Here is a 16612-nt window from a genome sequence, read left to right as displayed (position 1 = left end):
CCACAGTACACAATCTGTACAGAACCAAACAGCAGTCACAGTTTGCAGCTGGCTGGTAAATATGGTTAGCAGGTAAACAGTCACATATTTCCCTCAGCAGTTGATTGAGAACAAAAAAGAGCTAAAAGGAGAGTTCCCATGAGCGCTAATGTTGCTGTGTATCTGTTGGAAATGTACAGTTTGCTAACAAGTTCACAATATCACCTTGAAGGGTGATAAATGTTGTTTATGCATCCTAGTGCCAATAAATTTGATACTGCAGGTTTAATTTTCCAGCAGCTGCTATCCAAAATTAAGTATTTAGAACACTGAACGAAAAGGGCTGAAGTGAGAAACAAAAATATATTTTCTGAATTACTTATCTGATGCAAAGTCAACACTGAAACATTTTAACTAGTCAAATCAAAGTTGTGAGAAAGAAGAGGAAATGGCAATTAAGTCGATTACCGCTGGGACGGCTACATCAGCACTTCAGATATGAATGGTCCTCAAGAATAACTCTGCTAAACTGGAACGATAAGCAGCTCAGGGAGGATGGGTGGTGACGGACTTCTTTACTGATTAAAACTACCTCTATAATTACCACACATGATGGGGACAGGGTCTTCTGCTGAGTTGACGAGTGTTTTGTTTCAGAGTTAACATGCTCCAATTCACCTGTCCCCATGAGGCGCAGCAAGCATCTCTCTGTTATGCCTTTGACCCTCTCAGCTACTGGAGTTGTCTGCTATGTGTCTAAACTGGAGTGGAAGCCTGCTCCTAATCATAGCAGTCACTCATCTAAAAGTGTCCCCCCACCCCCTTTTCCCTCGCCCCTGGCTCTCCTCCCCCCCAAAAAAGACAGCTATTTTTAGCTTCCATGTATGTACAATATTTTCAGGCCAGTGTGATTGTCATTGATTTGACTAAAACGATGGTGCTTGAAAGCTCGGTGAGAGTCAATGGAGCTGCCTTCAATTTTTTACCAGAGAGGCAGCCAATTATAACTGATTTCATATCAGCCGTGTTCTGCTGTCAGTCTGCAAATTCTTATGACTCTGTCACTGAGGAAAAAATCTGTGATGCACAGCTAAATTAGATTTGCTCATGATGTGTTTGACTGGCACCCATTATGTGCAATGGACAAGTGGGAGCTGCATGAATGAGGGTGGGAAACGTTGGTTATATCTCAATTCTCCTGCTTTTTCTGAAGCAGGTCCCCATTCATGGGTGATTAACAGGCAGATCAGGGAGGTGGGCAGTGTTGCTTGGATGGCTTTGACTAATCTAACTGCTGCTGCCTCGCTAGGGTAATGGCTACAGGCTGGCTTGGAAAACCCAGACAAGCAATGAGGAGAAACATTCAAACCACTGTGCAGAGCTCCTCTCACAAAGCCTAAGTCCTACATGCAGACTTTTACACAGCCAACACTACAGAATGTGGCTCGACTGACTGACAACTCCAGAGATTAAACTGATTATTAGACATTGCTGGAGTAAAACCAAAGTCTACACTCACATCAATGCCACGAGCTATTGACAGTTAAATGTAAATAACAGCTTAGACCGAATGATAGTCACAACCATTTTTGTTGATGTTGGTGTCACAGATAAACAAAGGCCCATTTCACTTTCTCACAAGTGCACCAAGGAACATTATCACAGAGCTACACTGATCTCATATCATTGAAGTTATAGTATGCCAACTTGACTGTGTGTGATAGCTTCTGTACAAAGTGTGGGTATACATTTATTTTATCCATTATTTTATTTGTGGTTATTCACTTTTAAACAATATTCCTTCTCTTGGTTCTTTTCACTTTCATGAGCTGACAACACTAAAGTGTGTGTTCTCTGTTCAATTTTAAAAACATGATCCACAAATGTCTAACGACACATTAGCATGATCCTCCTCTGTGAGGGAATTTGTTCATGATGGTGGTTGCTTGTTCATAAAGACAACTAGAGTTTTAAGTTTGGCTGATCAAAAGGAAAACTAATCCAGTTGCATTAATGTTGAGCACATGAAGTCTGAGTTTTCTTTCATCAGTGGTGTGATATAAAATATCTTATCACAGTTTGACATGGACTGAATTCAGTGACATCTTGACCACTCAATAGATTTGCTTTTTGAGCAGCAATAGAAATTTTGCTCCACCTAGTGGAGGCAGACGTCTCAGTGTTACAGGGCAACATCCTGACTTGATTTCACTCTCACAGTAGAATGACTCCTCTCTCTGTATTTGTCGGGTTTTCAAGCTCCGTGTTAACTGTAGAGTGAGATCTCCTCTAATCTGAGTTGTGGGTGCGCGTGCGTGCAAATGAATTTGCACTGGCACCACGGGAAGCCTTTTCAGAGGTGGCACTCGTGAAGATGAAAACAGTATAAAGTATGGTGAGAGAAGAAGACGGAGGATTTATAGCCGACACAAAATGTAACAAACTTGCAGAGGACTATTTCATTTCAACCGAACAGACCTGCTTCACGCTGTTGGTCTGAGAGTTGATTTCAAACAACGCTGCACTGAATACGGTGCCCTATTTCCAGACGGCTCTGACTACCTGCGCTCTGAGCCCCTCCCTCCCCTCTCTGCCTCACCCCCACCACCTCAGAGTTTGTGTTGCACTCGTTGCAGTAGGAGGGTCCATGTCCACAGAATGACGTCGCTGTGACTGCAAGTCCGACAGACTCCTTCGTTTGTTTTTATTACTCTTTTTATCTAGGGCCCAGAATCGGTAATCTGTAAAATTACGGCCATAATGTGAGCTCATCTGCCGCTGTCGTCCGACCCGTCGCTGCCGTTCGTCCTGTCAGGAGCAGCGGCTCGCTGTTGAGGATTACTCGTGATAATACGCAGTAGACTTCTCCAGTGTGTGTAGCTGTCAAACTGAAAACTATGTATTGGAAAGAGTAGACAGAGCACATTTGTTGATATTCATTGACTTTGCTGTGCGTGTCTTTTTTTGTCCTCTGGATTATCGCTGCCCAGCAACACAGCCACCTGACAACTCTGAATGTCGTAATTAAGGTAAGGAAGGACAGAGCTCAGTGTTTGACTGTACATTTTAATTTGGCGCTGGGTCTCAGAGAATGAAAGCAAACTCTCCGCTGTTGAGTCGCATAACTGAATACTTGCATCCCCGGTCCATGAGCTGTGGGAGAAGGATCCAATAACTTTCAACCGGGACCGTTAGCCCCGTGTCTACTCCATAATAAAAGTCGTCAAGAAGTTTATGCAGCCTACTTTAAGTATTTACAAAATTAAGCTCAACAATTTTGTTCAAATTGAGAGTAGATTTTACATTTCTGTACACACCTGTCTCGACGTGCTGAGAAATATCTCGTCCTGCCAGTTTTTTTTCTTCTAAAAATATGACTTAAATAATTTATATTTTCTTCCTACTGCACTTAGTCCTCCGTGTTATTCAAAAAGCCTCAAATGCAACAACTTTCACACGGAAGAAAAAACTTCCAACAGCAAGAATATAACATAAACCGTCATTTAGTATTTATTCTGCGCAAACGCAAAATGGAGAGAAATGCAGAGAGCTGCATGTCCTACAGAGGCAGGACAATCACGGCTGGAGTATAGGGAGGAATTATCAAGATGACATCTCTTTTATTTTTCATGCTATATTTAAGGATCGGCGCATATGTGTTGCTGATATTTTGCAGTCAACCTGCATAACTTTAACTCAGATATCGCGGCTGCTGGAGGGCTGAGCCTTTCAAAGTGTGCAGCGTAGCATGAAAAATAAATATTGAAACATCACCTAAAGCAAAGCCGTGTCATCGTAATTGGCTATGTCTTAATTTTTGTCTGTATTTTTATTGCTTTTGCACTTGACGGTGCTGCTCCGGCCACTAAAACAACATTTCAAGTTATGTCGCAGCTATGTTGTGGCTGCAAGAGCAATAACTATTGAGTGACAGCTTCCGGACCAATCCATGAATGGCCTGATGAAGCTGGTGGATTTCTGGCTCAGCTGTCCAATAGAGGCGCAGTAGAGGTGGGGATTTAAACAAAAAGCCCGGCCGACGTCACTTAGATACATTAACCCTTGCCATGCATTTTTCTTCAAGTTATCACTGTACATCCCCTGTAGTGCAGCGATAAGGAGCTTTATCTGTGAGAGAGGAAATACTGTACAGACTTGCTTTGGACTTCAGATTTCACGTATTGTTTACAGTTTTTGTCATGGATTTTTAAACGGTAAGCCATTATAATATCAAAATAAGTGAAATATGTTATTTGTAAATAAAGTATCTCTACCGCTTCCTTTCTCATTTGACTCATTAGGTTTATAGCCACTGAAGCAGAATTTACTGCTTTGCTACCAAAACTAAAAGACTATATTTACAATGTAGATTTAAAATTGATCAGTAAATTGCTGAATATATAATTTAGTCTCACTTGAGAGCTGTAATCTCTGCTTAAAGGCAAAAACCCATGATACAACTGGCTTGAAAAAACAGTATTGTGAACTTTTCTCATTCTTTTCTTTTTGTTTCCTTCTTGCCTTATTTGCCAGGTGAATCAATGAGCCAGCAATGGAGACCAAAAGATACCAAAGTTTCTTTGATGGAAGCGATACAGAGAACAGATGGTCTCAGGTCCCCAGCAACATGGAATACTGCTGCAGCACCGAGGATTCAAATCTGACTAGCAGTGATATCCTGATGGACATAGTCAATGTCAGCTGCCCTGCTGGAAGCCCGGCCACCGACTGCAAAGACAACAATACAAAGAAGCAGGAGCAGCCAATGCTTCGGCTCAGCCAGAACCAGCCATTTGTTCTCCCACACTTCAACAACTCTCTCCACGGTCATAAGCAGGAAATGGACTCCAAGGAGCTTTCCAAGACTGTGGCTGAGTCCATGGGTCTGTATATGAATGCTGCCAGGGAAGCAGACTTTGCCTTTAGCCAGCATGGGGGCAGTACCAGCCCTGGCAAGATGTATCCAGCGTGTGGACGGCCCCTAGAGGAGACCCAGGGTGGCTCCACAAAGAGCCCCAAGTTAAAGCCATTTGGTTTCCAGCAGTCCAGCGCCACTCCCAGAGAATGCACCACTGGGACTCCAGTTAGCTCAGCGTCTATGCTGGCCTCATCTCTGTCCTGCAGCCCCCAGACCTCCAGCTCTATCTCCAGCCCTGGGGGCAGCAACAATATGGTGTCGTCAACCACCAGTCCTCCTACGTGCTTTGGACCAGTGTGCTCATCCGTCAGTAGTCCTGTCAGCCAGACGTCTTGTGCTGCAACTCTGGCAAACATCAAGCGCAGGAATTCAGCCACATGTAGCCCTGTAGAGTCCACCACAGTGGGCTCACCACCACTCACCAGCCCACTCAATGTCATGAGGTCTCCCATGTCCAGCCCCCAGAGTATGAGTAGTGTGAGATCGCCTCCGTCCTGCAGCACTACGTGTAACATTAGGTCATCTGTCTCGAGCCCCACAGGTGGCAGCTGCACCAGCACTGCCAACAACTGCAACACAGTAAGGCCCTCCATCTCCAGCCCGGCCACAGGGAGCACTATGGCTGTCAGCAGCCCACAGAATCCGTCCTCTGCTGGGTTTCCAGTGTCTAGTCCTGCCGGTGGACTGGGTTTGGTGCAGAATGACACCAACAGCCCAGAAGCAACAGGTCTGACCAGAGACACAGACTTCAAGAACTTTGAGTTCCCTAAAGTAGAGATGGTAGATGGGGAAGTGTTCAACGTCGGCTTAGACCAGATGGGCATGGTTAAGTACATTAAGAACGAGCCTGGAACTGACTTCAGGAGCATGTGTTTAGGTAGCTCCAAATGTAGTGTGAGTAGCACACCCTTTATCACACAGATTAAGAATGAGCCAAACAAAAATGAGGGATGTATGAATCCACAGCCCTATGGTGAGCAGTCACCGTCTCTTGGTCTCTTCCCTGCATCTGAGACCACCTATTTGTCCCTGAGGAATAACATTGATGAATACAGTCTTTCTGGTATCTTAGGACCCCCTGTCTCCTCTATGAATGGGAACTATGAGCCCGATGTGTTCTCCAACAATGTCCTGTCTAAAGGGGTTAAGCAGGAGACCACTGATGGCAGCTATTACCAAGAGAATAACAGCATGCCCACATCGGCCATTGTTGGAGTTAATTCTGGTGGACACTCATTCCATTACCAGATTGGAGCCCAAGGAACAATGTCTTTCACGCGGCATGATGTGAGGGACCAGTCCAACCCTTTGTTGAATCTAATTTCGCCCGTAACGGCGTTAATGGAGTCGTGGAAATCTCGGCCAGGCATGTCGGCCAGAGGTGAAGGATACCCGGGTCAAAACTGCATCGCGGACAGCATGTCAAGGTAAGGAGCATGAAGACATCTCTATGTAGTCCAACCGAGTGTCTATCGCTGTATCTCTGTCAGATCTCTGGCTTAAAAACTGTGACGCTTTCAGAGTTGTGATAAACATTCCATCTTAGCTTCATAGAGAGTAGTAGTTTTCATTTTTCCTAAATAATGATTTTTTTTGTGTCTGCACCTGTGTAATAGCCAATAGCCTGTCTCACTAGAGGATCAGATAAATGGACAGCCAGTTTGTTACAGTTAGACTCGTATTGCACAAGGGATTTAGGGCGTTTGCTTTGAGTAGTGCTAAATAATAACAACAGCAGGGCTTGGGAAAGGCAGCGGGATGCTGGCTGGGGGAACAGGAATTAAAGGACAGGGTCCAGGTCATTGTTATAGTAGCATGTGATCACAACATCATCTCTGCTAGCAATGCCCTGTGCTCTACTGTAACACAGAGGCAAAGTTTACCTCTTATCAGGGCCTGTGTGTATGTACAACAACAAAATTTATTGGTCTGTTATCGGGAGGTCCAGCTAAGACCTTGTGTAATGCAAATATCTGTTTTTATGGGCCCTAGGCCATTGGCAGCATCATAAATTATGAATGATTGATCACATGCCTTTGTTGCCAAACTGATGAAATAAACAGTTGCTTTTGTGAGGGTGGGGGCTGAAACAAAACAAACAGGCCAAAGGGAAAAAATCTATAACAGCCGCCAATCTGGCAAAGTGCAACTTTGACACAGTTGTTGTGCTTCCAATGTATTCTGGTGTCCTAGTTGCATGTGAAGTTGAAGGAAGTAAATTGTCATCAGTGTGTTTAATAACAGTGAACATCAAAGCCATAATCTACACATAGGACCGGTATGTATATGACCCTAACAGTGAGACATGCTGCTGTTTCTTTACTGTAAATCAAAAGGACGATTTGTGGTCCTGTAATTTGGATGTGATGTGGTTTTTGTATTTTTAAATAACAGTGACTGTCTTGGTGTTTTTATAAAGTACATTGCTATCATCTATTTATGCATGGGATGTCATAAATTCACAGTTTTTATGAGCTGGAGCAAAGAAGCACTAAACAAAATCATAAATGACTTCCTGCTTACTCCGCTTTGATAAGAGTCAGATGCTTGCTTTAAGAGCAGTACAGTGCTATATTTGACATTGGTGGGACATTGGTGCACGTTGCTCTGCTATGTTTGACTGTGACCTGACCATGACAAGTACAGACTGAGTTTGGGCAGTGATGTTGCACAGAATGGAGATTTATTAGATAAAAAAGTTTTGCTGATTGAATTTCTAGAACCCAACTTTGCGCTGATTGCGCTGCCAATTTCAGATGTCTGTTTTCATTTTCTTCAGCTCAGCTGGTGTCATTCAGATTGCAGGGACAAGTTTGGAGGAAGGCACGGGGAAAAAAAGTCTGTTTATTACAGTGTTAAATCACCGCATAGTTACATAGGTCGTCAACTGCCGACGGATTTACTGTAGCTTGCGCGTTAACATTTTTTAAGTTAAGAGTTTATGCATCTATCGTAACTTTATTACACAATATATATTAAAGAAAACCTTTTCCTTCCATCTTATACTGCAAGATATTTGGTCTGATTTGGTCACACTTAAGTATATACTTAACAACAAGCTACACTAATTAGGTTTTGCTTATGACCAGAAGAATTATAAAATAGTTTTCATAGCTCATAAAAACTACATTAGATGACTGTCCTGATAATTTTATATTTCTCATGGAAAACATGTAGAGTTTTATTTTATATATTCTGCATCTCACCCATAGATCTGACCAAATTATCTTACCGTCAGTATTTTATTATGTCCTCTCTGTTTGACGTGTTTGTTCAGGTTTATATGTGCGGTACGCACTCGTCTAGGGAGTAGATACTCCGTCTGTGTCTGTGTGTGTGTGTGTGTGTGTGTGTGTGCTATAACAAGGCTTGCAGCTCTGAGGAGACTGATACAGCCCGTTACCTTGGAGGCGACCCATATGGCAGGAGCCAAAGCGATGTTGACGGGATCACTGCCACCTTGGTCCTAATGAGATCCAGCTTAGCCCTAATGTCAGACAGGATGACAGTAAGAGATGGGCCACATGGCAGCCAGCCAGGCCGGCAGAGAGGCAGACAGGCTCAAACACACATATACATACATACATACAACTCATGCATATAAACACACACAAACAAACACACACACACACACACACACACACACACACACACACACACATGGGTAGAAGAATCCAACATTTTTTAGAGGTTGCTGCCTACTTACACTGTCCTGTTACACCAGTAGTATTGTATTGACTGACAGCTATACTTAGAACTTAGACATAAGCATAGGCTTATTGTATCCTGCCTGAAATCTCAAAGTGCACTGCAGGAAATCTGTGATACCGTCAAGCTTTGGACTGACTACATGGTGCCCAGGCCCAATATCTCATAGGCAAAAATATTACGTAACCATTAAAAAGCACAACTAAAACTCTTTGATCCACTGAAGCCTTGGATGACAGAGTGTAAAATCCCTTGGCTCTTTTTTTCTCACTTTGGTTTCCTCTGTAAATGGATTTAATTAAAAATGGCTGCTCATCTGAGCAGTCTGGATTACTTTGTGCAAAAAACGTTTTAACTCAGATTCACAAGAGAGGGGGGGGGGCGCGCCCTAACCAGAAGTGTAGTATTTATGTGATGTTTTTAAACTTATTGCTTAGATAAACCATTCTTATTTTCTTCATTACAAAAAAGTTTAATTCCTGTATTTATTCTCTTGAAGAATAATAAAAAGCTGTGCACTATAAATCAGATTTGTACAAAATATATAAATATGGAAATTATGATAAAATGACCTACATTAGTGCGCTAGATTATGTTTGCTTGCTGCCTAAATCTCCAAATCTCTTCTCACCCTATTTAGGACATTTTTGTGCTGGTTTTCACAGCAATGTTTCACCAAATAGAATTACTCTGTAACTTTTAAGTCCTCTGACCTAATAATTTCATAATCTGACAAATGGTAAAGATTCAAAAGAGACGCCAACAATGGATTTTTTCGTTAGTGAGTAGCACCTTTCTATAGCGTGACATTTTCCTCGCTGTAAGCTTGCAGCCCGGTTCTATAGATTGACAGAATGCCCATCACGAGGAGGCACCAGATTGAAGAGGGGAGAATGCTTTGCACTGGACTCTGGCCAACTCTCAATGTTCTGTAGAGGGATGAAAAGGCATACTCCTGAGAGCACACTAATAAGGCTGTAATTGTATGTTCCTCCACTAAATTAATGGATGGAAATGATTTGATTAATTCAGACACTGCTGGATACTAATATCCAATTAAATCCCAACACCAGGCATGCACAAGGCCTCCTAGTGCATTATGGGTTCCTGACTATAAAGCGGGCAGCTGCTTGTTAGAGTTGTGAGAAGGATGCTACAGGTGAAGGTGCTGGGGAATGGTTGTGGGTCTCATCAGTCTATGCATCAATTTGTGCATTCTCCTGTGTGCTGTCAAATATTTAATATACAGTAGTAATTAAATGAAGAATACAATCATTTAATTGTGCTAAATTCTATCTCAAGCGCATATGCTGACAAACTTAAAGTAACAGGTTCATGTTTTTCTTTCATTAGTGTCACTTAGTAACTTGATTAAATAAAATTTTATGAATGTCAGGGAGTCATCATGTGCTCAGTATACAGACTTTTGTAGTCACATTCAGGAAGAAATGAACCCTAGAGTTTCAAAAAGAAAAACATGTATTTTTAAAAAATTATTTAATTTATCAATTTATCAAAACTCTAGTACACTAACTCATAGTGAATTATGTTGCGAATCAAGGATGCTGGGAATAGTTAATCTCAGCAAACAAGTATTTACAATAAAGTGATATACAGCACATAAAAACAATGTACAAGTACCTTGTAGTACAATTGTGTGACATTAAAAAGTTTTACTTGGAATGACTGGTAAAAATTGATGTCAGACACTACAGGGTTTGGCAGGACAGACACTAGAATGCTTTGTAAAGGTCGATGTAAAGGCAGATAAAGATTATACTATATCCCTATATACACATTAGAACAATGTTAGACGTATCAAAGTATATTTATACATATTTAATGTACACTGAAATATACTGAAAATGTCTTCTGAACTGTTATCATAGCACTTTGGAACAAGCACATGAATAAATCACTGTCTGTGTACAAGGCTGTTTGGCAGTTAAAAACTTGCGTTTCAGTGCAGCAGTCCAGTCCAACAGTGAGTGATGTAAATTAGCTTGTTCTCCCAAGCAGATATAAGCCTTATTTTTCCCTACATTGAACTCACAAATAAGTGCAGTAGATTTATATTTTAACCCGAGAATCAGTTTGACAATAGAAAGTAGTGTTAAACAATCTCTGTACAAACTGATCATTGAAAATACATTTTTAGTATCACAGGATTTGCCATGCTCAAGGACAGACTTGAAGCAGCTACTGGGCCGCTTCATTGTCCTAAACCATTCCTTTCAAAAACAGAAATAAACAACATTTGCCCTTTTTTGTGAATATGTGAATGTGAATGCTATAAATATCTATTCATGGCAAAAAAATGACGACTAATGTCAACAGGAAAAAAATCTAAATGAATAAAACACCTGAATGAAAAAAATATTTATACATTGAGCCCAAGAGCATCCAGTTCTTTTTTATCTTCTGGGCAGCCCATCACTTGTTGGTGTGGGTGTATTGGAGTCCGTGTAAAGCAGAGTGGGGATGCAGTATTCATCGTATGAGTAGTACGGGTTGGTCCTACTGGTGAAATCCTACTCCCTATTGTTCTTAAAATATAAAGAATTATTCTTAAAAATGAAAGTCTGGTAAAGATAAAAGCTCTTTGTGAGGCGTTTTAGACCTTGGCTGCAAGGTGAAAACATGTTAGAAGTAAAGACGAGCTCAGGAGTTTTTAAGCAAGGTTCATATGTCTACATGAGGCAGAGACAGGGGAAATGTTCTCCAAATGCGAGATACTGTTAAGTGTTTAGATGGTGCATTTCACAACCTGAAATGAAACTGACAGTCAACTAAGGATTACCATACGCAAATAAATGAGTTATCCTGCACCATACAGATAATGCAAAAATAATGCAATGAGTTGAAACATTTTATTTTGTTCAAACAAAGATGTTTTTTTTCAGTATCTGTACACCAGAATTTTACACACTACAGTGTAAATACGGAGTGTGGTACTGTTTATGCAGTTGGACTCATTAAAAGATTTGCTGAGAATTTATTTATCAACCAAATATTGTCAGAATATTTAATTTAAGGTAACTAAGGACATAAGATTTTACAAAATAAACTTGTGCCATGAGTGATAAGCGCCATCACACGCAGACAATACACCTTGTTGTACTGCAGTTCCTTTCAGCTCCATTTACCATCTTTTAAGCCCCTTGTGTGGTTTTCTCGTCTGCACACTCTCATCAGCCGAGTTTCCAACAGCAGCAGCGGCAAGCAGCTGTTTTCCATGAAAAAGCTCTGATAAACCTACTGTACGCTACCTACCCAGCATCAAACAGGTAGCCACTAGCTACAGAACACAGTGCAGCATTTTGCAGCTAAAGAGCAGATATTTCCCTCAACAGTTGTTAGAGACCAAAACAGAACTAAAAGATTGAATATTGAACTTTAATTTTCAATCAGGTGGCCAACTACGAATCCAAATGAATGCTAATGTTGCTCTGGGCCTGCTGGATGTTTAAATAAGCAATTTTTGCTAACGAGATCGCCACAGCAACTTTATAAGGTGATAATACGTCAGTGTTGTGTTTACAGCTGGTTCCATTGGCCACGATCTATTTATGCTGTTTTAAGGGGAAAGTAAAAGTCACTGTAAAAATGTTTGGCTCACCATTATCAGCCTGCTGACTTCTCCGGCTGATTTGGTTTTGCGAGCAGTTCTGTTAAATGCCACAATAACCTTGCTTTTGACACAGTGACCTTTGACCTCTGACCACCAAAAGCTATTTAGTTCATCCTTGAGTCCGTGGGAATTTTTTGTACTAAATTTGAAGAAATTCACTCATGGGGTTCCTGAGATTTTTTTATTCATGAGAATGGGACGAACTGAAGGACAGACACACAACCCAAAGACATTATGCTTCCCGCCATGGCTCGCCCCCAGCATGGAGGAATTAAAAAAAAAAAAAATCTTTAAATACCTTACAGAAGGAAGTTACAGATCTGATCTAAATGTCCAACAATGTTATCTTAAAAGGTATAGCCATGGGGGCACATGAATGGATGTTTTTTACCTTGTGCTACTAGAGTGTAGGAGAAAATGCCGACTGTGGCTGTAATCTTTTTTAAAAGAACCAAGACGATACAGTGTGGCACAATGATCGGGTGCTTTTGTTGCACAGAAGAAAAACCATGTTAAAAGTCTCTACTCTGCCTCTCCCACGCATAGCCATGCACGTACACACACAAGCGCACAACACCGTCGCAGCGGCCGCCAACGACAACAACAACAGCACACATTCTAGGCCAGACTTGACACCCCAATAAAAGTGTGGTTACTGCTGGCCAGGGCTTCTGGGATTTGAATGCTTGTCTTGTCCTCATTTGAACTTCTTCCTGAAACACAGTCTGGTGACAGAGGGCCAGATTTCCGCTAGGCTAGGCCTGTAGTTGGAGATCTACTCTCTATTACCTACCGCTGACATTCCCTTCTGTTGTTGAGGTCATTAACAAACTGCATAAAGGCAGCGGAAACTGAATACCAGAGCTGCAACAAAGCATAGAGCATGCTTGTGTGTCATTATGAATGCCCTGATTTTTATAGCGTGACGCTTTCAGAAATACTGTAGCTGAATGGCAGTCTTTTGTGAACGGAGTACTTTATTTACCTAGCACGCAAGAAGTCTTAAAGATCCCTCACAAGTGGCCTTAAAGATGTCCTGAGTCATGGGCTGTGTAGGTAGGTTTTGTATGGCGGAGAATCTGAATGAAATGCAGCGTCATCTGAGAGGATATAGAAACATGCAGGTATTAGTAATATAAAGCAGAGTGACTACAGGGAAACGTACATAATAAATCACAAATTACCAAGATTAACTGGTCATAAGAACCTATCACCACTGTCATAAATAAAAAAGAATTGTTTGTTGAGCTAAATGCAGTGCAAATGTCTAATTCACTGGGTGGACATTATTCATTCAGGACCATAAAAAGCAATGAGATCTATATTTCATTTTTGTTGGAGAGGATGCAGAGAGACGCACTCTCCTAGCATATTATTGTCTTCCTCTTGTGTCCCGATATCCTTGACTGTGCAAACAAGGCATGCCTTTATCATTCATGTTTAATTAGAATTTGCCCAAGTGTTCATGCCAAAGTGCTTACGTTTAAACCCAGTGTTTGTCTTGTCAGTTCCTCCATGGAAAGGATGCCATAAAGGAAGACACTTCAAAAAAAAATGTTAATTTTTCAGCTTGAAAGATTCCCAAAGTAGGTCATGCATAGTTGGCTCAAATAAAGTGAAGGGTGTGTGTTTGTGTGTTGGTGGGGGGGTTACTCCGGGCCCTTTTACATAACATTTCTATTCTCTACAAACACATACACACACACACACTTTTACGTCAGCAGAACCCATGATTCAGAAAAGTGCTGCTGCCGACTGTGACTTGAAACATTAATAACCTTGTTGCTTAATTCATGGCACAAATGACCAAACAGCAGAGTAAACAACAAGACATGATCTGTTCTTAACACGGTTGGAACCTTTAAATGCAGTGACCTTCATAGATATTATTTCAGCAGTTGTTTTTTCCAGGTTCCTTTTAAGTAAATGCATCTATTTGCTCTGCTGCCATTTTAAATTGTTAACTCAAATTATAAGATACATGACGAGCCAAAAGTTTTAGAACACGCCCATTTTTCCTAAAATAACAATCTTCTAAAATAGGGCAAAGGTAAGCAGTAAACTGCCCAAGCAGAAAGCACTGTATATTGTTACTGATATATTATCAGGATGGTGAGAAAAGGGCAAGCAACAAAAGGAAGACAGACTGGTTGGTCAGGGTTTCATCCTACAGCAAGATAACGACCCAAAACATTAGAAGAAAACAACTAAATGGTGGCTTCCCATGATGAAAGACCAGCACAGTCTCCAGACTCAAACCCTGTGGAGCTGGTTTGGAATGAACGGGACAGAAGCAGAAAGCACAGGAAGCACAGGAAGCACAGGAGTGTGCTGCTGGCGGAGTCAAAAATTTAGATTAAATTTAGGATTTTGTTTCTTTAATGTTTATTATTTATTTTTTCTATACTTTAATTCCACAGTATAAGAAGACATTACATTATGTAAATTCCAGTAACTGGAAAAGTCAAGGTGTTCTAAAAAAATTGAGAGGTGGTGTAGGTTTATCTAAATATTGTGTGTGAAACTAAAACTTTGGTCAATTACACGACACAAATATCACAGCTTACACTTTGAATGTAACATATTTGCACTCAAAACCTTTGTCATCTATCTTTTAGAAAGAATAGATAAAAGCATATTGTACATCATCCCATATACAGCACGCTCAAATCCCACAAATGCACATCGCACATGTTTTAGCACTGAAAATGCATAATACATTTTCTTTTTTATAATTGGCCATTATGGTGGTGACCTAGAAAACACACATTAACTAGGTATGTCCTTCTGCTCTGCTGTGGGGCAAATTCTAAATGATGTGTGGTCTTTGTCAAGCATTTAGTAGAATCCATAAAAGGTTGAATCCCTGTTATTCAGAAACCAGCTCTTACAGGTGCACAAATCATGTATGTAGCACCAAGGTGGCAGCCCATGACACACTGACCCAGCAGGTAAAAGGAGGCTTCCTAGGATCAAGTGGCAACTCAAAAGGAAAATATACTATATCATACCGAACCTGTTGGGAGAGATCATTTCCTTGCTTGACACTGCAAAAGGGTAAACGTGTTTGGCAGGAAGTGTAATATGATTTCTGTTTTCAGTAGAAGAGACAAGAAAACTCATAATTGAAGGGATATTAAAGGGTCAGCTTTCTCAAATTACACACGCGCACACACACACGTCTCACACACATTTCTTAAATTAGTTGTGAGTACACTCATTGGCATATTGCATTCCCTAGCCACTTACCCTAACCTTAACTATTATAAATAAAGCTCAACCCAAACCAAAACCTAATTCTAACCATAAAACCAAGTCTTAACTTTCTTTCACACACACAAACACACACAAACACACACACACACACACACACACACACACACACACACACACACACACACACACACACACACTTCTTTCTCTCTTACATCAGGTTGTTTGTGGTCATGCAGATAGTTTTGCTATCACTTGTCTAGGTTTTGAGATATATGTCTCTTTGACTTCTGTCTGCTATACAATGGAGTTTTGTTTGTGGTGTTTAGAACAGATCCCTCCATTACTCTAAATAATCATTGTGAACAGTTTTCATTGAAATACTTTCTAGCTCCTATAAAACCTGTTGGCAGCATTTTCTGTGGATTATTCATAGTAACAGTGAAATTCCATTCACCCCTGCTTTACTGGTTCGGCAGCAGAAATTTAGAAGACAGATAGAGCTGGATTTGCAGCCCGAAAACATTTTAGGTATCAATGAAAATGCCTCTGAGTATTGAAACCTGTCAAGTGCTGAAAGCTGGGGCTAAATGTCACATCTTGTTTAAATCTGGAACAATCAAGAATAAGCAATCAACATTTTACCAACTCTAGACTCTTTGGTTCAGGCAGATTTCTTGTGTAGCTGTTTGTGTTTAAACAAAATTTAGCATTTCAGAAGTTTTGTTTATTTTGTTAAATGAAAAACGTGTATCTGTACCAGTATAAGTACATTTCAAACAACATTCAGTGTTAGAGAGAGCCAACTAAATTTATCTGCATAGCTAGGTATTACAGAGACAAGTAAAACATTTTTGAATGGACCATCCATCTATGTATTGACATGGTGTCTCAGAAACAGGATTTCAGGATGGATTATTTTGCTCTAGTGAATGGTGGGTCTCATTTGTTTCAGATCATAGTGACCTGTACGTTTGGCAATTTGACCTTTCAATAAAGAAATTTCAGTTTCAACAGAAAGACACAGAGCTGTTGATAGGACACCATGATGGCATCAACTCACTACAGTCCTGGGAAATACTCAGATCTGGACATTCTCTCTGTAGAGTTTACTGCACCATACCTGGCATAAGCAAACATTCTCCTGTCCAATGTCTGCTTTT

General features: G+C 40.8%; 1 protein-coding gene across 2 annotated transcripts in view; it reads left to right on the top strand.

Annotated features, from left to right (window-relative positions):
* Nucleotides 1-2614: 2614 nt before the first annotated feature.
* Nucleotides 2615-16612, top strand: part of nr3c2 (nuclear receptor subfamily 3, group C, member 2) — a 73271-nt gene continuing 59273 nt past the window's right edge. The window contains exons 1-2 of one of the 2 annotated variants that reach the window (XM_023403336.2): nt 2615-3008; nt 4513-6324. In XM_023403336.2, coding sequence (XP_023259104.1) covers nt 4532-6324 — 1793 coding nt within the window. In that variant the 5' untranslated portion in view covers nt 2615-3008; nt 4513-4531. Of the gene's footprint in view, nt 3009-3028; nt 4194-4512; nt 6325-16612 lie in introns of those variants that run through there. The other variant, XM_023403337.2, reaches the window with a different exon arrangement.

This window comes from Seriola lalandi, unplaced genomic scaffold (genome assembly GCF_002814215.2).
Source record: "Seriola lalandi dorsalis isolate HSWRI2012SDOR001 ecotype SW California unplaced genomic scaffold, Sedor1 jcf7180002054125, whole genome shotgun sequence".
NCBI lineage: Eukaryota > Metazoa > Chordata > Actinopteri > Carangiformes > Carangidae > Seriola > Seriola lalandi.
This window is presented reverse-complemented; position numbering and strand designations above follow the sequence as displayed.